General features: G+C 40.9%; 1 protein-coding gene across 4 annotated transcripts in view; it reads left to right on the top strand.

Moving 5' to 3' along the window:
• Positions 1 to 24,212, top strand: part of PHF20 (PHD finger protein 20) — a 171,277-nt gene that overhangs the window by 111,133 nt on the left and 35,932 nt on the right. For all 4 annotated transcript variants that reach the window (XM_042931062.1, XM_042931060.1, XM_042931059.1 and 1 more), the window contains exon 10: positions 13,050 to 13,328. In XM_042931062.1, the coding sequence (XP_042786996.1) occupies positions 13,050 to 13,328 (279 nt within the window). The remainder of the gene's footprint in view (positions 1 to 13,049; positions 13,329 to 24,212) is intronic.

Below are 24,212 nucleotides of genomic sequence, written 5' to 3'. Positions count from 1 at the left end.
CTGAATTGTTTTAAAATAAGTTGCAGAATTCTGCTCCTAAATACTTTGGTGTGTATTTATTACAATACCATGATACAATTCTCAAAATCAGGACCTTATTCGAACTTCACCAAGGATTTTGTTGGTATCTTTTACCTTACTTATGGAAGTGATCTTGTCTTCATTCAGTATACTCTTTTTGGGAACTTGGTTTTTTTATATTCATAAATTAGAAAAGAAATCCAGAAGAGAATAAGAATAATAAAGCTAGCACTCATGTCTTGCACTGTCCAGAAATGTTGGTATTTGTTCATGCATGCCACAAGTCCTTACATTGGCCTGTAGTGACCCTGCTTCTTCTGGTCACCTGTTACCTCTCTTCACTCTCTCCTTTCTGCTGACTTTGCTGCAGCCACATGGCCTTCTTGCTGTCCTGCAAGCACAGCAGGTATGCTCTTATCTGTCGGCTTTCGTTTTGCACACTTTTAGTGAACATCTTTTTTTTTTTTTAATTTTTTTAAATGTTTGTTTATTTTTGAGAGGGAGACAGAGACAGAGCGCAAACTGGGGGAGGGGCAGAGAGAGAAGGAGACACAGAATCCAAAGCAGGCTCTGTGCTGACAGAAGAGAGCCAGATGCAGGGCTCGAACCCCAACCGTGAGATCATGACCTGGGCTGAAACCAAGATTTGGATGCTTAACCGACTGAGCCACCTAGGCACCCCTCACTTTTGTTTTCTTTTACTTGGTTTTAATTTCTCCTGGCATGTATTATTTTTGAAATTTATGGGGGGAAAATCTGCAAAATGACTCTTTATAAAATAATTTTTTATTAAAAAATTTTTTATTTTAGAGAGTAAGAGCATGCACACGTGGGGGAGAGAGACAGAGGGAAGGAGAGGAGGCGGGGAGACAGAGGGATATAGAGAGAGAAGGAGAGAGAGAAGGAGAGAGGAAGAGAGAGAGAGAGAGAGAGAGGAAGAGAGAGAGAGAGAGAGAGAGAGAGAGAGAGAGAGAGAGAGAGAGAATATATATCCCAAGCAGGCTCCACGCTAAGCGTGGTGCCCGACATGGGGCTCGATCCCATGACCCTGGGGTCCCTACCTGAGCCAAGATCAAGAGTTAGACACTCAACCGACTGAGTCACCCAGGCACCCCTAAAATAATTTTTTAAAAGAGTCCCAGCTGCCTTAATTCAGAGTAGTTATAAAAATTCATCAAGAACTAATACTCATAAAGAATTAGTGTTCTGATTGTAAGAAATCACATTTCATTTTAAAAATCAACATTAAGAAAAACTTGCTGTCTCCTCATTACTCAAAAGTGATGGTTATACTAAGTCCACACAGTCTGGGATGACCTTTTGTTCTTGCTATGTTATGTTTTTCAATGAAAAAAATTAATAAATAACTGAAGTGATTTAGTTAAATACATTAGAAAACAAAATAAAATGCCTTTTCACATTAATTTTCAAAACAGATTCTTTCTCTGTTCATATATGTTGATTTTTTTCATCCCCGTATCCAACAGGAATCTTTAAAAAAAAGAACCACTACATCAAAAATTAGGACTTACTTGGGGCATTTGGGTGACCCAGTCAGTTAAGCATTCAATTTCGGTTCAGTAATGATCTCGCAGTTCGTGAGTTTGAGCCCCGCATCGGGCTCTCTGCTGTCAGCACAGAGCCTGCTTCAGGCTCTCTCCCTGCCCCTCCCCCACTCATGTGCACAAGAGAAAAGAATCTTTAAAAAAAAAAAGGACTTACTTGAAATTTTGTTTTGAAAAAGAGTTTTCAACATTATGGCAGATCTAGAAATATTTAAGCTGGGCAGTCAATCAATAATGCTATTCATCATTTATCAACTGGGAGTATCGAGGACAATCCATTCCTAGAAGTGCCTCCCTGAGGTCAAAGAAATCTGTTATGTAACTTTCTGTGTTTTCCTAACCTCCTGCAGCTTTCCTTTCTTCCTCTCAAAGTTTTGGTACCTAAGAAATGCTCAAGTAATTGACTTGAATTACTTGAGGTAATGGAATGAATGATCCAATTAATTAAATATTACTACTTAACTGAAGAAATAAGTCTTCCAGTGGATCTGTTTGCTCTGGTCAAGTATAAAAGGTATTCAGTAGGGGCGCCTGGGTGACTCAGTTGGCTGGGTGTCCAACTTTGGCTCAGGTCATGATCTCATGGCTTGTGAGTTCAAGCCCTGCATCGGGCTCTGTGCTGACAGAAGAGATCCTCTGTCTCCTCCCCCTGCTTCCCCCGCGCTCTCTCTCTCTCTCTCTCTCTCTCTCTCCAAAAAAAAAAAGAAAAGAAAAGAAAACAAGTGAAATGTCCTCCTTTATATGGATAGCATTCTCACTCTTGAAGGAGCCATGGTACAATTTGGTGTATGGCCGGCCTTCCATCCTTCCAGACATGGTTCTGGTGCATATACAAACATACATGTATAAGGATAAGTTTTAAAAAACACAATAATGGAATCATATTCTTATACTATTTGATGGCTTTCCATTTTCATTTATGGTATTTTTCCACATCAGTTCTTATCTCCTTTCACAATTACATATAATTTATTTTATTGTATGGGTATTCCATGATTTATTTAACTATCCCCTCCTGAAAAATATTTAAACTCTTTCTAATTTTTCACTACTAATTCTGTTTTATGGGCAAAGAGCCTAATAGTTGGCAAAAGGAGTGACTTAGCCACAGTTGCACATTTTCTACTTGCTGGTGATACAGTCTGTGACTCCCATTTTCCAACTGAGTGCCTAAAGCCCTCTGATGAAATGCTGGGTACTATATAAATTGAGAAGTGAACATAGTCCCTGTCTTTAGAGAAGTTGCATAGTATGTGACACAAGATTCCCACAGCTCTTGAAGGTACTTGTTAAAGTAGTGTGTATACTTTAAGAGGCGTAGTAGGGTGGCCAGGTTTGAAGAGTGTGTGGTACAAGTGATGACAGTACTCCAGACAGGATGGTGCTTTTGGAATTCTTTAATTTGAGGGAGGAAGATGTGTTGATCTGGAAATGGAATGATGTTTCTGGTGTTTCTTTTGGAACATGGACTTAGTGGTGAGTACAGGATGATCTAGAAGATGGCTGGGAGAGAGAGTTTTGTTGAGGACTCATTCATCAGGAATGTATTATGTAAGTAAGCAGGAAGGAGGGCGGTATCATCGTCAGAAACATCCAACAGGGTCCCTTGAGGTCAGGATGCTGTCACATTAGTCACTATTTAGTGATCGTGTCCTGAGCTGGTGCCAGTGTTAGAATTTCTAGCCTGGGACGGAGTCACAATCTAGGAAATCTGTGTGAAGGAAGCTCTTGAACAGCAGGAGGAGGAGCCACGGAAGGCAGCACACCTCTAGTCCAGAGAGGCATTATCAGCTCCAAACACAGCTCTGGCATTTGGGGCAACTCTGCCATCTTGTGGAATAAATGCTCAGTGATTTTTGTGAGCACTGAGTGCAGAGGTTTGCACCTAGGGGATAGCCTTGGTGGGGTGGTTTTCCTCCCACACTTAGCTATTCTGTGGCCTCAGAGTAGTTTTCCTGCGTATATAGATTTTTTTCTGCATATATTATTATTTTTTTAATTAAATAAACTCTGTCTCTAACATGGGGCTTGAACTCACAACTCCAAGATCGAGAGTTCCAACTGAGCCAGCCAGGTGCCCATCTGTAGGTATATATTTGTTTATTTTTGAGAGAGAATGAGAAACAGAGCAAGTGGGAGAGGAACAGAGAGAGAGAGGGAGAAGGAAGATCCAAAGCAGGCTTTTTTGTGCTGACAGCAGAGAGCCCAATGTGGGGTTCGAACTGATGAACTGTGAGGTTATGACCTGAGCTGAAGTTGGACGCTTAACTGACTGAGCCACTCAGGCGCCCCTCTGCATATATTTTTAGCAAGTTTTTACTTTGAAATAATTTCAAATTATTTCAACTTGTAAAAAAGTTGGAGGGGCACCTGGGTGGTTCAGTTGGTTAAGCGTCCAACTCTTGATTTCGGCTCAGGTCATGATCTCACTGTTCGTGGGGTTGAGCCCCGTATCAGGCTCTTCACTGACAGCGGTGAGCCTGCTTGGGATTCTCTCTCTCTCCTTCTCTCTCTGTCCCTCCCCAACTCTCTCTCTCAAAATAAATAAATAAACTTAAAAAAAAGGTTGGAAAATTAGTACAAAAAATTCCTATATGTCTTCAACCTGATTCCCCACTAGTTAGCAATTTGCTGTGTTTGCTTTATTATTTTTTAAAAGTATTTTTTTCTGAGTTGTCTTGCCATAAGTTGCAGAATTTTACCCCTAAATACTCCAGTGCATATTTCCTAAAAACAAGGACATTCTCCTGTATTACTGCAGTGTGATTATCAAAATAAGGACCTTATTCAGACTTCCTCAGTTCCAATAATGTCCATTATGGCAAAAGTGGGAAAAACTTTTTTCTGACCAGGATCCAATCCAGGATGATACATTGGATTTCATCATCATGTTTCTTTAGTCCCCTTTCATCTGAAATAATTCTTCAGTCTTTCTTCTTCTTATTTTTTTCTAATGTTTATTTATTTTTGAGAGAGACAGAGACAGGATGCGAGTGGGTTAGGGGCAGAGAGAGAGGGAGACACAGAATTGAATCAGGCTCCAGGCTCCGAGCTGTCCGCACAGAGCCCAATGTGGGGCTCGAACTCAACGAGCTGTGAGATCATGACCTGAGCCCAATTCTTCAGTCTTTCTTTGTCTTTCATGAACTTGACATTTCTAAAGGATATGATGTCCCTTAATTTGGTGTTTTCTGCTCTATCCTCAGGATTAGCTTTAGGTTATTGACTTTTAGAAGAAATACCATGTAAGTGATATGTTCTTTTTAAGTGCATTCTATCAAGAGGCACATGATACCTGTTTGTCCCATTTATTGGTGATGTCAACTTTGATCACTTGGCTAGGGTTTTATCTGTTCTGTAAAGCTATTATTTTTCCCTTTATAATTAATAAATTTCTTGTGAGAGGTTATTTTGAGGCTATATAAATATTTTGTTTCTCCATGAAACATTCACCTATTCACCTATTATTTTAGCATCTGTTAGTATTTTTTATTTTCTTAATTTTTTTTAAATTTTTTTTTTTTTTTTTTTTTTTTTTTTTTTAATTTTTGAGAGAGAGAGAGAGACAGAGTACAAGCAGGGGAGGGGCAGAGAGAGAGGGAGATACAGAATCTGAAACAGGCTCCAGGCTCCGAGCTGTCAGCACAAAGCCTGATGCAGAGCTTGAACTCACGGACTGCGAGATCATGACCTGAAGTCAGATGCTTAACCTACTGAGCCACCCAGGCATCCTGGTATTTCTTGTCTGAAACAAATGAAAAAAAATTTTTTTATAATGTTTATTTATTTTTGGAGAGAGAGAGACAGAGACAGAGACAGACAGAGTGTGAGTGGGGGAGGGGCAGAGACAGACAGAATCTGAAGCAGGCCCCAGGCTCCGAGCTGTTAGCACAGAACCTGATGTGGGGCTGGAACCCACGAACCATGAGATGACTTGAGCCACCCAGGTGCCCCTGTCTGAAATAATTTTTACTGTAATGGCTGCCAACTGGTGATTTCTAACTTTAATAATTTCTTCTACATTTTATTGGTTGTATTTTTTATTATGAAGAGCTTTTCCCTCTTTCCTTATTTGTATCTACATGGACTCATGGATTCTTACTTTCTTCTGTGGGTTATAATCTGTGTCTGTCATTATTTTAATACCCACCACTGTTCCAGATTTGGCCAGTGGGAGCCTTTCAAACTGGGTTCTGTATCTTTTTCATTCTGTGAGCACTTTTTAAAAAATGATTTTATTTTTATTTTTTTTAAATATTTTATTTTTAAGTAATCTCTATACCCCATGTGGGGCTCAAACTCAGAACCTTGATATCAAGAGTTGCATGCTCCCCCGATTGAGCCAGCCAGGCAACCCCCTGCATTTTTATATATGCATTTTTATAATATCTTTTTTCCCCACTTGTCACCATACGTAGGGTCATACACTATGGTATGGACTGGGCAACTTTTTTTTTTTTTTAATCCTTAGGGATAAGTTGTTTTGTTTTTTTAATGTTTAGTTTTGAGAGAGACAGTGTGTGAGTGGGGGAGGGACAAAGAAAGACAGAGACACAGAATCTGAAGCAGGCTTCAGGCTCTGAGCTATCAGCACAGAGCCTGATGCAGGGCTCAAATTCATGAGCTATGAGATTATGACCTGAGCCAAATCAGACCCTTAACCGACTGAGCCACCCAGGTGCCCCTGGACTAGGCAACTTTCTGTTTTCACTTAGTATATCTTGAAATTATCTATATCAGTAAATACAGAGCTGCCTCATTCTTTTAAATAGCTGATTAGAATTACATAATGCAGACTTCCCATAATTTATTTAACTGTTTTTCTAATTAAGGACATTTTTGTTTTTTTATTTGATGCATTTGACTGGACTTGCTGTGAATATTTAAATCTGTTCATGTTTCTTTTTGATTGCCTTTTGTTGCTTCAGAGCTGATAAAATTATTCCTTCACAGACCTGAAAAATGTTTTACCTATTATAGTATTTGAAGTACATGTCAAAAAATTATTAAACTATTGGGATCACATGGTGTCATTGCTAGTAAAAATACCAACTGTATTGGGGCATGGTGCTGAGGGTACATATACAAGACAATGAGAAATGGCCCTTATTCTTTGGCTGGAGAAGTCATAAAGGATAGGATATAGGAACAGATCTGAAGTGCCAAAGATGGGGTGCATCAGGTAGTCATTTGTGCCAGGAGTTGATGGCATGTGGTCCCTGAGAGCCAGGGCCATCTGGACACCTTCCTGCTCATGGAGTGAGCTGAGTTTGGATAGAATTGAGTACTTGGCCAAGCCTGCGAGGGATGGCAGGGAGAGGGCAAAGCCTGAGTGGAGGTATGAGCCATGAGAGCATGAAGCAGTTGTTGGGGCCAGCAGTTGGCTGGGCAGCTACTAAGGCCTCATGGTGGATTATTAATGGGAGATGAATTTGGAAAGCAAGATGGTATATAGATTGACATGGGCTTGGAATGCCAGATTGAGTATGGTCAACAAGACTAAATATCACCATCATAATCTTCTAAATGTGAGGATTGAGGAACTAGCAATGGGGGTGTTTAAAAAAGGGTCAAACAGGATATTATTTCTAAGCCATGTTTCAGAAAACATAGTTTAAAAACTTTTTTAAGTTTAAGATTAATGTATGCTTATCATAAAAGGGAAAGTATAAAGCTTTACTCAAGTATATAGAAAATGAGAGGGCTTCTGATCCTATTCTGGATTATCTGTCACTGTGTAACCATGTTACCACATACATAGTGGTTTAAAACAACACATTTATTTTCTCATAGTTTCTGTGGATGAGGAGTCCAGGCAGAATTTACCTGTGTCCTCTGCAAGACTGCAGTCAAGGGGTTGACCAGGGCTGCATTCTCATCTGAAAACTCTACTGGAGAAAGATTTGCTTCCAGGCTTACATGGTTGTTGGCAGCATTCAATTCGTTGTGGGCTGTCATTGTGGGCTGTCATTCAAGGCCACGTTCTTGCTGGCACTCTCAGTTACAAGTTACTTGTCTTCTCTGGAGAGTAGCTCACAACATAGCAGCTTGTTTCATCAGGACTTCAAAGGAGAATACCTGCTAGTAAAGTACATGTTAAATATTACATAATATAATCACAAAAGTGACTTTGCTTATTCTATTAGAGGCAAGTTACAGGTTCTGCCCACACTCAAGGGAAAAGGATTACACTTGGATGTGAATACTTGGAGGCAGGGATTATTAGGATAAATTTTGTAATTTATTTTCCTCCCAAAAGTAAAGGAAATAGTCCTTAAGAGTTACCATTCTTAAAAGCAAATTCAAATTCTGTGGACCATTTTTCTCTGCATAGCAATGTATAGAAGTAATTTTGAGAGAGGCAAGAGGCAAGAGCCAAGAGTGACTCTTGAGATTTTTGAGGCTGGGAGCCCAGGGGAGAGTTCTGTGCTTTGCCTTGATTTCTTCAAACAGAAATCTATTAAACATGAGGAAGAGCACAGACCATTTAAACGATAATACCGGTAACTACTGAAATACTGATTTCCATACCATTTCCTTAAAAAACTGGAGTAACTTGGTTCCAGTGATTTACCCACTACCCAGAGGGTTGCTTTTGAATCCAGCTCCCTGGAGGATTTAATTTACATATTTTCTGCTTTTTGTCTCCTGGTAACTGCTCCCAATGTTGACAAAAAACTCTAGTTTCCCAGAGTGGATGATGTCACTTAGCTGGCTGGTGCCATCAGTGACATATGTTACAGATAAAGTCCTATTGGGACCCAAGTTACACACCTGTGTGAGACGTGGGATCCGTGCAGATTGTGGCCCAGTGGGCCCTTAGGGCAGCCAGCTGCTCTCCTGGTTCTTGACCATGCTTCCAGCACCATGTTTCTTTGGTTACAGGAACACTGTTCTGGGGAGTAGTATGATACAGAAATATGAAAACATTGTGTTATTCTTTCTATTGTGAGGACAGTAATGGCTATTATACCTTATTAGCAAGCATGGAAAAGTAGAAAACAGTTCTTTTTACTTGAAGTCTCATAAGCAAATGTTGCCATTACTTATATTATTATATTGTATATCATATTTCTGTGCATAATGTTTTGTTTTGATCGTATTTCTCTTGTGGGTTTTCTTTAGCATAGTCATACTGTGCATATTCTAATATTAAATTCTTTGAAAATGTAAAACATTTTGCTGGGTGTATCATTTTACTATCTCTTTTGTGCTTTTATTAGCATTAACACTTCAGTGTTTGATTAAGAAAGGGCAGTTGGATGTTAAAATTTCTCAGGTTGTGCCACTGATACATGGCTTCCTGGCTGGGATCCTTGTGTACACACCACCGGTAACTTTGATTGTTTTAAACAGACAGCTATAAGGTCAGTGATAACCATGATGACAACTAATGTTCAAGTAACTTGCTGTAGTTAATAATGGGTTTTCAGGGAAACATGTAGGGGCCTTGTGAAATAAGTATTTTTCTTCCCATTTGGTGAGGAAATGGTCTTAAAAGAGGCCAGCTCTCTTGTTTAATGTTGTGATACACTAAGGTAAGTATCATAGGAGAAGTAAAGAATGGGACCTGTCCCCCATTTCAACATTTTAGAATAAAGAAGGCAGAACCACCTGTAATAGAGATAGAAAGGGATAGATACCACAAGATTTATTTTCCATAAAGTACTTACGGGAATTCAGAGAAAGCAGGATAAAATCTTTTCTGCTGAGAGGCCAAGGCAAAAGCTTTATGTAAGTAGGTGGCAATTGAAGGATGAGCAGGGCTTGGTTTGCATGGGAGAGAGGTGTGCCAAACAGAGAACCATGTGACCTATCCTGGCTGAACAGGCAACTTTCATTGTGCATACAGAGGGCTTGTGTTGCCTGTCCTATGCAAAAACTAGGATATAGCACCTGGATCGTTCAGTCAGTTGAGCATCTGACTCCTGACTTTTGCTCAGGTCATGATCCTGGGGTAGTGAGATTGAGCCCCATGTTGGACTCCATTCTGAGCATGGAGCCTGCGTAAGATACTGTTTCTCTCTCCCTCTGCCCCTCACTTCCACTCATGCTCGCTCTCTCTCTCTCTCTCTTAAAAAAAAAATTAAAGACCTAAATGTATAGAATTACAGCATCAAGAGTTACAAAATTCTTGGATTAAAATAACCTGATGGAGTTTGTTCGGGATAAGTGTGTAACTTCCAACATGTAGTTTGACAAAACTATTTGAGGAAAATGGAAATGCACTTCAATTAGTGTTTTAAAAAGGCAGACAAAACAGGGATGCCTGATAGGTCAATTGGTTAAGTGGCTGACTCTGCGTCTCGGCTCAGGTCATGATTTCATGGTTCGTGGGATTGAGCCCCATGTTGGGCTTTGTGCTGGCAGTGGAGCCTGGTTGGGATTCTCGCTCTCCCTCTCTCTCTCTGCCCCTTCCCCACTAGTGTACTCTTTCTCTCTCAAAATAAACTTTAAAAAAAAAAAAAAAAAAAAAAAAGGCAGACAGCACATAGTTCAGGATTTTGGTGGACTAAGCTGGCACTTTCCGGCACCATGTAATGTGACTATTTAAAAAAACAAAACCAAAAACCCTTTGTCTATGTTTGTAAAAGTAAGATGTTCTGAAAGGTGGGGGTAATAATCCTACTGAGTGGCCAGACTAGGAATCTTGTGGTTCATTTGGATTTCACATTTGTAGAAGGATGCAGAAAAATGGGAGTGCTTACAGAGTGATATGTCCTCAGCCAGAGCTTATGAGGGCTGTTTTCACTTTGGTTGATAATTATAATTGCTGTCTCTAGCCTCATTCCATAAATGACATAAGCCTGTTTACCAAGATGTATTTAATATTTGAAATGAACTGCTTTGTGCCAAGCACATATATATATGTTATAGCCTTCTCTCATCTCTTTGAAATAGGTGGTATATGTTCCCTTTCATAGATGAGAAACCAAATCCGAAATAGTTTGAAAAATATCTACAATTTATTTATACAGCTAATGAAAGAGCTGGAATTTAAAGTTGAGCTGATTCCATTATGCCATATTGCCGCTAGCATGAGTGTTCAGTGAGACTGAGAATGGTGTGGACGTCTATCCTGCTTATGAGCAGGTTAATTCCTGAAAAGCTGTTCATAAGTCCCATTTGTTTATAAGTCTAAAATTATACTATATAATAGTAAGGACCAATATTTATTGAGCACTTAGTATATGCCAGACATTTTTCTAGGATCTTTGCATGTAATTCATTTAAGTCTCACAGCTCTGTGAAGGAGTTACCCTTAATCTTGCCACCCTGCACTAGAAGAAGCAGAGGCAGGAGGAGTAAGTAAAGGAGTCAGGATTTGAACCAGGCTGTCCAGCTGCAGAGCCCACACTTTTAGCCACTGTCCTGTCTTTTCCTTATGCAAATGTCCAGTGGTGTGTACACAAAGGTCCAGTGTGTTTGAATAGAGAGAATGGTAATTTTTCATGGAATTGGTTTGGAGTTCTCATTATTTTCAACCCTTAATATATTTTTTTTTTAACTCAAAGATGTTTGTATTTTGGCATTGTTCTTTTCCATTATAAGTCAACTTATCACAATAACCACAGCTTACAAACACAAGCCAAAGGATGCATGAGTTTACTATAGCTGAGCTTGACTGCTGTAGTTCTCAGATGGCAGGTGGTGTTGATGCTCTCTGACGTTGGACCTTACCTTATTCATATGATGGTTAGTGGGGTTGTCTGCAGTGATTTTGGAGACCGTCAAAATGGAAAAGGAATTATTAGGTTGAACCATATGAAATAGCCAATATTTAACTTTATTAATCTATAAAAATGGCAAATTCATATGGTTCAGCTTAATAGGCTCAAGAGGAGGAAATTCCAGAGAAACCACTTGTAATTTAAGAAATAATTTTAGGATGTATTGGAGGTTTGAGGTGGTTTTGGTTGTTGTTGTTTTTAAAATGAGTGTGTGTGAGCAGTGGGAGGGGCAGAGGGAGAGGGAGAGAGAATCTTAGGCTCCTTGTTTAGTGTGGAGCCCAATGTGGGGCTCAATCTCACCACCCTGAGATCATGACCTGAGCTGAAATCAAGAGTCAGACCTTAACCAACTGAGCTACTCAGGTGCCCCTGGAGGTTTGAGTTTTGAATTTCTCCACTGACATGCTTTTTCAGTACACCCATGTTTCTAAGTATGTATTCCATTTGGTTTCATGTTACTTTTCTTCTCTTAACTGCATCTTATTGATTTGAACCTCTTTCTTTTATCTCTTGTCATAGATAGAAAGTGATTTTAAGGCATTCTGCTTTAGGATGTGTGTGTGTATGTGTATTTTTTTTTTTTTTTAACTTGTTTAAAATGCCCATATAGTGGCATCCATCAGATCATCAAACGTACCAGTTTTGTAATCTTACCCTAGTGCTGATTTGGAAATGTTGACTTGATTTAGATTGAGTTTAAGAATTTTATTTCTTCTGATTGTGGAATGGTATTTGAAAATGTAATCCTAATATTTACCAAAGGTTCAGTATGCTATCTGCTTCTAATGGAAATTGTATCATTGTATTTGGGAAATACTTGATTCACCCAAGAAAAGTCTTTTTAGGATATTCTTGGGTGACCTAATCAAGAGTGTAGGAAAATTTGAATTTAAGGGGATTACTCTCATTGGGGTGAGGGCATTATGAAAGGAGTCTTCAATAAACTGTTTCCAACACACATGAATTTCTTGTTACAGCTTTATTTTTTGTCATTGATACATGGCAAATTGTTGCCTTCCGTTTGTTTTTTGGGGCAGAGGGCGCATTTCAAACTGTTTTTGCCTCTTTAAATTTGATCATGGAGTCCTCCTGAGTTCTCCTCATGCCTTTCAGCTCCACTCATTTGGTTATCTTTTTTTTTTCTTACTGAGTCCTTTGTTCAAACAAAGTACATAGTAGCAAAATATCAAAAACTTTTGTAACAGTTACACTCTCTTTGTACAAAAATCATTGTGAGATCCCTTTGGTTTTATAAAAAGATCCCCCCAGAATATTCCCTAGTTTTGGCCACACACACAAGTATTAGGATCGTAGTAAGTTTGAATCTGTTCTAAGTCAAGAGTATTAAGTACTGGGTTGGGTTTCTGATTTTTTTTTTTTTAAGGATTTTTCCTGTTCTTTCCCTATAGTCTACAACCTTGAGAAGTTGTGTGGCTGCCTAATAAGCAAACACTTTATCTTAGCCAAAAGGCCGAGAAGCGATCTAATAAGCAAACAAAAACATGTTGATCTTCTCATTCAGAAGATGAATCTTGGTTGAGTGTCTGTTATTTATCCTGAAGTTGTATCCTTTCTTTCCAAACAGTAATCTGGGGAGGTGATGGCTGCCTGATGTCTCTGTCTCCATATGCTTTCTGCTCTTTCACTTTTTGTTGCCGTGTGTAATGCATGTATTGTCATAAGTAGGATAAGCACGAGGAATCTTTGTTTTTGTTTCTGTTCTGTTTTTCAGTAACAAATACTTTTAAGAAAACAAATGATTTTGTGACATGTAAAGCCCCAGCTGTCGACCTAGATCACAAGTTCAGGTGCAAGGTTGTGGATTGTTTAAAATTTTTCCGCAAGGCCAAACTGTTGCACTATCACATGAAGTATTTCCACGGGATGGAGAAGTCACCAGAGCCAGATGAGAACCCAGGAAAGAGGCAGGTCCAAACGAGGGGCTCTTCAGCTTCAGACAAGGCCAGCCAGGAGAGCCTGACCAGGAAGCGGGTCTCTGCCAGTTCCCCAAGTAAGTATTTTGGTTCTATGTTGTATCTATATTATAGAGTACTCTCTGTTGCTCAGGTCACACTGCTTGCATTTCTGACACAGAAGAAGGTGTTAAGTTGGTTTGGTCCAATTGAATCTTAAAAGATGAAAACGGACAAGTGATCCTCAGGAATTACATCGAAGGGCTGTGACCCTCCTGGAGGAACGAGAACTATAGTAGTGGGGGCACCTGGGGGGCTCGGTCATCGAGCACCTGACTTGGACTCAGGTCATGATCTCACGGTTCGTGAGTTTGAGTCCCACATTGGGTGAGCTTGTGCCCCGCTTCAGGTATGGCCCTCTTCTCTCTCTCTCTGCCCCTTGTGGGATTCTATCTCTCTCTCTCTCTCTCTCTCTCTCTCTCTCTGCCCCTCGCTCACTTGCACGTGTGTGCTCTCTCTTTCTCAAAAAAAAAAAACCAAAACAAAAAACCCAAAACAAAAAAAATTGTAATGGAGGTAATAAGGATTACCACAAAGTCTCGTCTTCATGTCTTAGTACAAAGAACCTTTTTGGTGGCCTTTCCTTCCTTCCTGCCTTCCTCCCTTCTTCCCTTCCTTCCTTCTTCCCTTCCTTCCTTTCCTTCCTTCCTCCTTCCTTCCTCACTCCCTCCCTCCTTCCTTCCTTTCCCTCCCTCCTTTCCTTCCTTCCTTCCTTCCTTCCTTCCTTCCTTCCTCCCTTCCCTTCCTTTCTTTCCTTCCTCCTCCCTCTCTCCCTCCCTCCTCTCTTTCCCTCCCTCCTTTCCTTCCTTCCTTCCTTCCTTCCTTCCTTCCTTCCTTCCTTCCTTCCCTTTCATCTAAGTAATCTCTAGCCAGTATGGGTTTCAAACTCACAACCCTGAGATTGACAGTTGCATGCTCCACCATATGCCAACCAGGTGCCCCTGGAGATTTTTTCTAAAACTTAAGAGATTGAAAAATTACAAATTTCTGGGGGAATTTCAGAAGACTTTTTAAAATTTTTAAATTTTGTTTAATGTTTATTTTTGAGAGACAGAGTGCGAGTGGGGACGGGGGGGTGGGGGGGGGGGCAGAGAGAGAGGGAGACACAGAATCCGAAGCAGGCTCCAGGCTCTGAGCTGTCAGCACAGCCCAATGTGGGGCTCGAACTCACCGCGAGGTCATGACCTGAGCCTAAGTCGGACGGTTAACCGACTGAGCCAGCCAGCACCACCCCCCTCACCTTTTATTTCTTAAAAAATTTTTTTTTAATGTTTTTTATTTATTTTTGAGAGAGAGAGGAGGTGGGGAGGGGCAGAGAGAGAGGGAGACACAGAATCCAAAGCAGGTTCCAGGCTCTGAGCTGTCAGCACAGAGCCCGATGCGGGGCTCGAACTCACAAACTGCAAGATCATGACCTGAGCCGAAGTCAGATGCTTAACCGGCTGAGCCACCCAGATGCCCCATTTTTTTTTAAAGTAATCTCTTGGGGCGCCTGGGTGGCTCAGTTGGTTAAGCGTCCCACTTCAGCTCAGGTCATGATCTCGCGGTCCGCGAGTTCGAGCCCCGCATCGGGCTCTGGGCTGATGGCTCAGAGCCTGAAGCCTCCTTCTGATTCTGTGTCTTCCTCTCTCTCTGCCCCTCCCCCGTTCATGCTGTGTCTCTCTCTGTCTCAAAAATAAATAAACGTTAAAAAAAAAAAATTAAAGTAATCTCTATGCCCAACGTGGGGCTCAGACTCATGCCCCTAGATCAATAGTCACATGCTCTACTGACTGAGCCACATGCCTGCAGAAGCCTTTTTAATGAATTTCCAGTAAATTCTACAAGCCCTCCAGCTTCTTTTTACCTGAAATTGTAACATCATTATATATTACTGGCTGATATAATACCTAGGTATTAAATGATATGTGGAACTCCTAGGACATGTGACAGTATTCCCAAGAAAGTATGAAATCAGGTTTCAGGACAATGGGGCAGGGCTGTGTCAACTAAGGTGATCTCTGACCCTGTGAGAGATCAGTCCTCAGTCATGTTTTGAAGATTTAGTGAGTGAAGGTCAAGGTAGAATCTTTTAGTCATATATGATGCATTATTTATTAAAAGTATAATGTGAACCACATGTAACTTTTTCTAATAGCCACATTTTATTTTATTATTTAATTTTTAATTTTTATTTTTTTAAAATGTTTATTTTTGAGAGAGAGAGTGAGCATGGGGGAGGGGCAGAGAGACAGGGGGACAGAGGATCTGAAATGGGCTCCACACTGACAGCAATGAGCCCAATGTGGGGCTCAAACTCTCAGACTGCAAGATCAAATGCTCAACTGACTGAGCCACCCAGGCGCTCCTAATAGCCACATTTTAAAATGTCAAAGGAAACAGATGAAATCATTCTTAATGTATTTTATTAATTTACTATATCCAAAATGCTATCATTTCAGCATTAAGTTGGTATAGAAATGTCTTTTTTTTGAAGTTTATTTATTTATTTTTTTTAATTTCTTTATTTGAGGTGGGGAGGGGCAGCGAGAGAAGGAGAGAGAATCCCAAGCAGGCTCTGCAGTCTCACCACAGAGTCTGCTGTGGGGATCGATCTCATGAACCATGAGATCATGACCTGAGCCCAAATCAAGAGTTAGAGGCTTAACTGACTGAGGCACCGCAGTATAAAAGTTTCTAGTGAGCTGTTTTATATTCTTTTTCTTATACTAAGCCTTTACAGTTTAGTGTGTATTTTATGTTTACTGAACATTTCACTTCAGACTAGCCACATTTCAGGTGCTCAGTAGCTGCATATGGCTAGTAGCCTCTGTATCGGGCTCTATTACCCTCTGTTGTAGGTAGTCTAGCTGTGCACTTGGCGAGCCTGAGCATTGAGCTAACAGGAGCTGCCTGAGGAAGGCCAGCTGGCCAGTAGTCACCCAGGAGGAGACTCCCCATGAGAGCCACAGGGCATGGCAGCACTCACCACCTTAGTGACTTCACCAGAGTGTTGCTCGGGTACCCATCAGTGGTTAGATGTCTCTCAGAGCAGGCTCATATGAACCAAATGGCAGTAGACTGATGCTCAAGGCCACGTGCCAGTTATTTATTTGAGACGAAACCCACAGCTGTCAAAACTCCTTTCCTGTGTAGGAACAGTTTGCTTATTGAGCATTGGATCAGAGCACTGGAGTTAGAAGTGCTTCATACTAAAATAGATTGATTTGTCCATTCAGTACCTCTTTATTGAGTGCTTATTAAGTGCCAGGCTCTGTTCTGGGCATTTCAGAAGAGACCTGAGTCCTGTTTTGCTTGAGATCTTGGTTGTGAGTATTCCTGGCACAAGGAAGAAAAGACTGGCTCAGTCCTCAGACCAGAGCATTCTCTTGCCTGGGCATTGCTTGTTTCATTTAGGGCCAAACATTGATTCCTTAGGGATGTTAATGTCTATTCCTGGCCAGTCCTACTGGCTTTGGTGGCCACTCTGTATCTTTCAGGTGAGTATATCTCTCTGTCATTGAATACATGGTTAATTATGGGGGCAAGCTTATTTCCTAGGACATAAGATACCTGTCACTGAGATCTTCTGCTTCCCCAAAATGCCACCTGGCCCACGTCTCACCTAGAGCAGTGGCTAACTAACCCAGCTGCCTGGGAGTCACACTTGGTGACTTGTTAAAATATGGATTTATTGGGCCCTGCTTTCCAGACACATTCCAATTCAGTGGTTCTAAGTTTAGAATCTGTAACATTTTTACAACCCATCCCCAAGTACAAAAGTGACATATGATTGCTGTATAAATCAGTACAACAGAGTTAGGGGAAAAGGTATCCCTCCCCTTGGCATTCCCACCCTCTTTGCAAATGTAACTATTTTTATTTAACAAACTCTTTTCAGATATTTTCTGTGCATATCCAAACACGTCTACATAGAAAATATCTTTTACACAGTATCACCTGTCACTTGTTTTTTTTTTTTTTTTTTTTTTTCATTAAAGATATCTTGGACATCATTTCATATCAGTGTTGATATGTGGTTCTACCGATTTTGACAGTTGTCATTTTTCATTGTATGAGTGTACTGTACTGTAAACATTCTTCCTATAAAAAGTTTATATTTTGCCATTTTTTTTCACTCTATCAAGTGCTAAAATAAAGTAAACCTCCCAAAGATTAATTTACCCTTGTGTACAAATAAACCCATGGGATAAATTCCTGGAGGTGGTTGGCTTCAGCAAAGGGTATGTGCATATCTAAACTTCTGATATGGGGCGCCTGGGTGGCGCAGTCGGTTAAGCGTCCGACTTCAGCCAGGTCACGATCTCGCGGCCCGTGAGTTCGAGCCCCGCGTCAGGCTCTGGGCTGATGGCTCGGAGCCTGGAGCCTGTTTCCGATTCTGTGTCTCCCTCTCTCTCTGCCCCTCCCCCGTTCATGCTCTGTCTCTCTCTGTCCCCAAAATAAATAAAAAACGTTGAAAAAAAAAAAAAAATTTAAACTTCTGATAGATGATACCAAATCACCTTTTGAAAACTTTGTTTCAGTTTATAATCTCTCTCCAACTAGTCATGTGTGTCAGTTTTTTAATATTATCAATATTACCAAATTTTAAATTATTGTGAGTCTGATAGGTAAACATATTTCAGTGATTTTAGTATTTTATTTTTAAATTTCTGAAGTATTTTTGGGGCGCCTGGGTGGCTCAGTCGGTTAAGTGTCTGACTTTGGCTCGGATCATGATATCACTGCTTGTGAGTTTGAGCCACAAGTTGGGCTCTATGCTAACAGCTCAGAGCCTGGATCCTGTTTTGCATTCTGTGTCTCCCTCTGTGCCCCTCCCCTGCTCACACTCTGTGTGTGTGTCTCTCTCTCAAAAATAAACAAACATTAAAAAAATTAAAATTCTGAAATATTTAAAATATACAGTTCATAACTTATGCCCATTTTTAAATTGGATTATTTGGGGTTTTTTTGAGTTTTGAGGTTTAGAAGTTCTTTACATATTTTGGATACTAACCCTTTATCGGATCCCTCCCCTGTCATTTGCATGTCATTTGCAAATACTTTCTCCCATTCAATAGGTTACTTTTTAGTTCTGTTGATTGTTTCCTTTGCTGCTCAGAAGCTTTTTATTTTGATCTAGTCTCAATAGTTTATTTTTCTTTTATTTACCTTGCCTGAGGAGATATATGTAGAAAAATGTTGCTATGGCTGATGTCAGAGATACTACTTCCTGTTCTTTATTCTAGGATTTTTATGGTTTCAGGTCTCACATTTAGGCCTGTAATCCATTTTGAGTTTTTTTTTGGGGGGGGGGGGTGTGAAGAGAGTGCATGCAAATGGGACAGGCATGGGAGAGAGTGAGAGAATCCCAAGCAGGCTCCATGCCCATCTTGTAGCATGATGTAGGGCTTGAATTCATGACCTGGGAGATCATGACCTTAGCTGAAATCAGCAGTCAGATGAGACTCTTAGCCAACTGAGCCACCCAGGCGCCCCTGAGTTTATTTTTGTGTATGGTGAAAGAAAGTGGTCCTTTTTCATTCTTTTACATGTTGCTGTCCAGTTTTCCCAGTACCATTTGTTGAAGAGCCTTTTTCCCATTGCATATTCTTGCCTCCTTTGCTGAAGATTAATTGACCATATAATTGTGGGTGTATTTCTGAGTTATCTGTTCTGTTCCATTGACCTATGTGTCTATTCAAACTTTTTTCAATATTATTGTATCTGTTATGGTGATCTGTGATCAGTGATTATGACTCACTGAAAACTCAGATGATGGTTAGCGTTTTTTTACCAATAAAATATTAAAAAACTTTTTTTACAATATTCATTTATTTTTGAGACAGCGCGAATGTGGGAGGGGCACACAGAGAGGGGGGTACAGAGGCTCCAGTGTGGGCTCTGTGCTGACAGCAGAGAGTTCAGTGTGGGGCTCGAACTCACAAACCATGAGCTCATGACCTGAGCCTAATTTGGAGGCTCCAATAAAGTGTTTCTTGTTTGAATGTTTATTTATTTTCAGAGAGAGAGCAGAGGAGGGGCAGAGAGAGAGGAGGTAGAGAATCCCAAGCAGGCTCTGAGTGGCCAGCACAGAGCCTAATATGGGGCTTGAACTTACAAACTGTGACATCATGGCCTGAACTGAAATTAAGAGTCCGACACTTAACAGACCGAGCCACCCAGGTGCCCCCAATTGAGTATTTTTTAATTTAGGTGTGTACTTTGTTTTTTTTCTTTTAAAGACATAATGCTATTGCATACTTAATAGACTATAGTATAGTGTAAACATAACTTTTATATGCGCTGGGAAACCAAAAAATACATTCAACTCACTTTATTGCGACCTTTGTTTTGTTGTGGTAATCTGGAACCATGCCTGCAGTATCTCTGAGGTATATCTGTAAATGTGTGAATAGAGTAAATAAATTGTGATATCTTGATCCAGTGGAATACCACACAGCAGTGAGTGAGTGGACCACAGCCCTCCCACCAACTTTGGTACATGTCACAAATACAGTGTTGAGCTAGTGTAAACTCATAACCTATGTGATACGGTTTTATATAAAGTTCAAAACCAGATAAAAATAATCTGTGCTGTTTGAGGGTATGACAGTGGTTAGTTACCCTTGTGGGGTGGTAGGTGGATGAATGAATGGTGGGGGCAGGAGGGAGACTTTTGGCCTGCTTGTATCAGTCATACATTTATTATGTGTGTAGTTTTCTCTGTATGTTTTAGGCCTCAATAAAAGGCCTACATAAAACAGACACTTCGAAAATATTAAAATTGCTATAAGAATGTAAGAAAATAAAGTACAAGGAGATGCTGAGATAAAAGATCAGTCTTTTCACTTGAAATAATGGTAACTGAGGAGCTTTTAATTTTTTGTTTATTTACATCTGCTTTATCCCCAAATGGATCCCTTTTTTCTCTGTCCCCCAGCAGTAATCCAGGTTTTCCTGTCTTGCCTTGATTGTTGTAATAGTTTCTCAACCAGTTTTCTTCTCTCCGTCCTTTACTCACTATGGTTTATCTTTTATTTTGCTGTAAGGGAACTTGGAGAATACAAACCTGATCATATCACTCATCTGCTAAGAAATATTTAAGGATGGAATGATGGTTTTTGCAGAGCATAATGTTGGTGCTGGGCATGTGGGTTGTGAATCCTATCCAATTCTTATAACTGTTGTTGGACTTTTTGTAGGTTTCCCTACTTCTCTGTCTCTGTGTAAACTGGATGAGTTCTTGGGATGAGTCTGTGAGCTAATGTATTTAATGAGCCTGTTATATAGGGTCCCATATGTGGGAGGTGCATTTCCTTCTTCCCCTTGACTATGATTTTATTTGTCTCATCCAGCCATGTGTGACTGAAGTTAGTGCATTGATATGAGCTTTTCAGCTGGACTGTAACTACTGTTGGAGAGGAATGAATGTTGTTGCTGCAGTATCCCGTGGGCTCTGCTCAGAGCTGTGAACACAGCCGGCGCTCAGGGATTGGTGATTGTGGTGATTGTGCATATTGATGTGTTGGGACCTAGTAGAAATGGATCCGGTGATGGAGTGACATCTGGGCAGGCAGAACTAGGGAGCAGCTGGAGGTGGATTCAGCCTATCACCGTGACAGAGTGTCTAGAACCAAGTTATTCCAGAGGCTGAGTCTTGACAGACAGGAGGCCATAAGGGGACTGAGGAAAGATGTGTTTGCTTGGCTACCATGGTGTGTGCCCTCTGAGCTAGGCATAGTTCTCCTTGTCCCTGGTCATGGTAATTGTCTGAGGAGGGACCTTGCCCAGTGTAACACACCTGAGTTCAGGATGGGCATTCTTGGCCATGTGTAGATTGCTTGTCTGGTTTGGCGATTCCTGATTAACTATACTTGAGGTTTGTGATTTGTGTTGAGTAATATGTGCAGGCTCAGAGTCAGCCCATCTGAATTTGAACCCCCCCCCCCCCCCCCCGCCTTCCCTACTTGCTTTGCTATGTGACTTTGGGCAAAGAACTTGCTGAACTTCAGTTTTCCCATCTGTGAAATGGAAATAATACTACTACTTACCTTGGAGCTTTGTTACATTAAATATAATGTAATGTAAAATGCTTAACACAATATCTGGCCTACAGTAAACTCTTAATAAGCAGTAGCTCTTTGTTTCAGTGAAAACATTATCCCAGGTAGTCAGAGATCTAGTTCTAAATTCAGCTGACCACTAATGAGCTGCAAAATCAATAGACAGGTTGTTGCCATTTTGGTATAAGAAACCTCAGTGATTGATTTTCTACTTTTGTGTACTGCTTTTGGATCTCATACCAATATAGCCACCTGGGATTTGATTCTCTCTCTTAACTAAAAGATCCGTTTCATTGTGATTTGGAAATTTGATGAACTTGGGAATTTTTGCCTGCCAGTTTTCTTTTTAATAACATGATCTGCTGAGGTGCCTGGGTGGCTCAGTCTGTTAAACCATCTGATTCTTGATCTCAGGTCAGGTCTTGATCTCAGGGTCATGAGTTCAAGCCTTGCATTGGGCTCTGCGATGGGCATGAATACTACTTAAACAAACAGGGGTGTCTGGGTGGCTCAGTCAGTTAAGGGTCCAACTTGATTTCGTGGGATTGAGCTCTGTGTCAGGCTCTGCACTGAGAGTGCAGAGCCTGCTTGGGATTCTCTCTCTCCCTCTCTGTTTACCCCTTTCCCACTTGTGCACGTGTACTCTCTCTCTCACAAAATAAATAAACATTTAGAAACCATAAACCAAAAAAACACAAGACTGACAGGGGTGGACGATATAAAATGCTTTAGGGGGTGCCTGGCTGGCACCATTGGGAGAGTGTGCAACTCTTGGTCTTAGGGTCATGAGTCTGAGCCCTATGTTGGGTGTAGAGGTTACTAAAAATAAAATAAATAAGATAATAAAAAATAAAAATAAAATAAAAGCTTTAGGGTGAACAGATGGGTGTTTTAAATCACTATGCTTTATCTTGTTACTCCCCTGCTGGTCCTTTGTAAAACTGGTCAGTTTGGTGGCAGAATGGGCCACATAGGCCACTCACCCACTGTCTGGGGTATAGCCTGGTCATTCCCGTACCCTCTTAGATGGTAGAGCGGTTTTGCGCAGCCAGGAAGGAACACACAACTCTGTCCTCCTGTCAAGTGGACACAGACCTCATGGATGATTTCACAATTCTCATGTGCGTGGTTGCTGAGATGGCCAGCAGTTATTAGGCTGAAAGAAACCAGCTGGTTTACCTTGCTATATTCTAGGTGGGAAATGAAAACCCTGGCCCCTAGTCCTGCCTGTGCCAGTAACCAGAAGGACCCTAAGTTATCATCATCAGTGAACTGGGGTCAGGAGACATGTTCATCCTTCACCATGGCGCTGGCTGTCAATGAGAGCAAACATAGGAGGGTATTTAGAAGATTCCATAGACCCCAGGCCTCCAGAGGGCACCCCCTGTTCCAGGCATCTCCCCTCACTGTCTCCCATCAAAGTCTCCTTCTGTTTCCTCATGGTTTTGCTGGTTACTTGACTAATCCAGTAACTAAATTTCTCAAGATTTGGAAGATTAAAACCAGCATAATAGGTCACCTATTCTCAATATACCTAGGTTTCACTCAGACTTCTAAGAAATTCTGGTATTCAGGGGTGGCATTTCAGACGGGGTGGGTTCAGGTGGAGAGATGTTTCAAGGTGAGACTCTGACACCAGGCAACCTGTGTCCTAGTTCATAGGCATTGCGAACTTGACATTATGCATAAGTGAAAAACACATAGAATATTACAGAAATTATGCTGTTTGGTGAAAATTATTGTAAAGAAGTACTCTCTTTATGCTGAGTGCTCTGGTTGTGGCAAATGGGACCTTGAGATCTAATGGAGTTCTCACGTGGAGATTCCTGGTGCTTCTGTTCCATGAGAACCAGAAAATGCTCTGCAGAGATTATTTTTCAATCCTCTCAATTTCCCTGTTGGGTTGGTTGACCAGAAGAAACAATTCTGGTCTGAGAGTCCATAGACTGAATCTTAGTAGCAGTCCTGCTACTGTTCACTTGTGATCTGAGCTCTTTACAGATGTGATTTCCTCATTTTTAAAGTGATGATGTACGATCAGGTATGAATGAGACAAGGCCCTTTCACGTGAGGAGAAAAGCCCATAATCAGATGCAGGGAAAAGAGCTAAGTTTTATATTAGGAACATATAAAGTGCTGTGGAAACAAAGATTCAGATTTTGTTTGTACAGCAGGAGCTGGGACGTTAAGAGGACAAGGTGACATTCGAGTTAAACCTTAAAGTGTGAGGGTAGAGGGTTTGGACCAAGGCCAGGGAATAGGAAAGGTATTCCCATGCTGGGACCAAGCAGGGTAGAGGTTCAAAGGCATCGAGGAGAATAAATGGCTATGATCGTTTGTCCCTGAGATGCCTCTTCTGACTCTGGTCTCCAGATGTTTCCCTTTCCCTCAGCCAAGCCTTTCATCACATAAGTGAATTTGGAAGGTCAGTTTAGGTTTGCATTTCCAAATTAGGTTTCTCAGAATACCAGAATCCATTTAATGAATTCTCTTCCAGTGGCAAGTTCAGGCTTCTTTGGTATCTGGATTTGTTTCTACATAAATGAGTTCAGTTGTGAGTAGCAGTTCGTACCAGAAAGAATACTCTAGAATCAAAGGGGACCTCACTTGTGCTTACTACCTGTTGTTACATCCATTTGGTTCTCACTCTGGGTAACCCTTGTCTGTAGGCCGAAATGAGTCTTGGGGCACTGGAGTGGGCCCTTCTTTGTTGCCATCTATACCTTGTGGCTTTAGACTGGCCTTCTTACAAGGGCATGCTCTCTCTCTCTCCTTAAAGGGAAGAGAGCCCTCTGAGCTTAATTAGATTATGGTGTCTGAAAGAGAGAACCAAGGTGGCCTGCATCAACAAGACAGAGGTTTATTTCCCTCTCAGGT

The sequence above is a fragment of the Panthera leo genome, chromosome A3, assembly GCF_018350215.1.
Source record: "Panthera leo isolate Ple1 chromosome A3, P.leo_Ple1_pat1.1, whole genome shotgun sequence".
In the NCBI taxonomy this organism is placed as follows: domain Eukaryota; kingdom Metazoa; phylum Chordata; class Mammalia; order Carnivora; family Felidae; genus Panthera; species Panthera leo.
The sequence above is the reverse complement of the archived record's forward strand: the minus strand, read 5'-3'. Positions and strand labels throughout refer to the sequence as shown.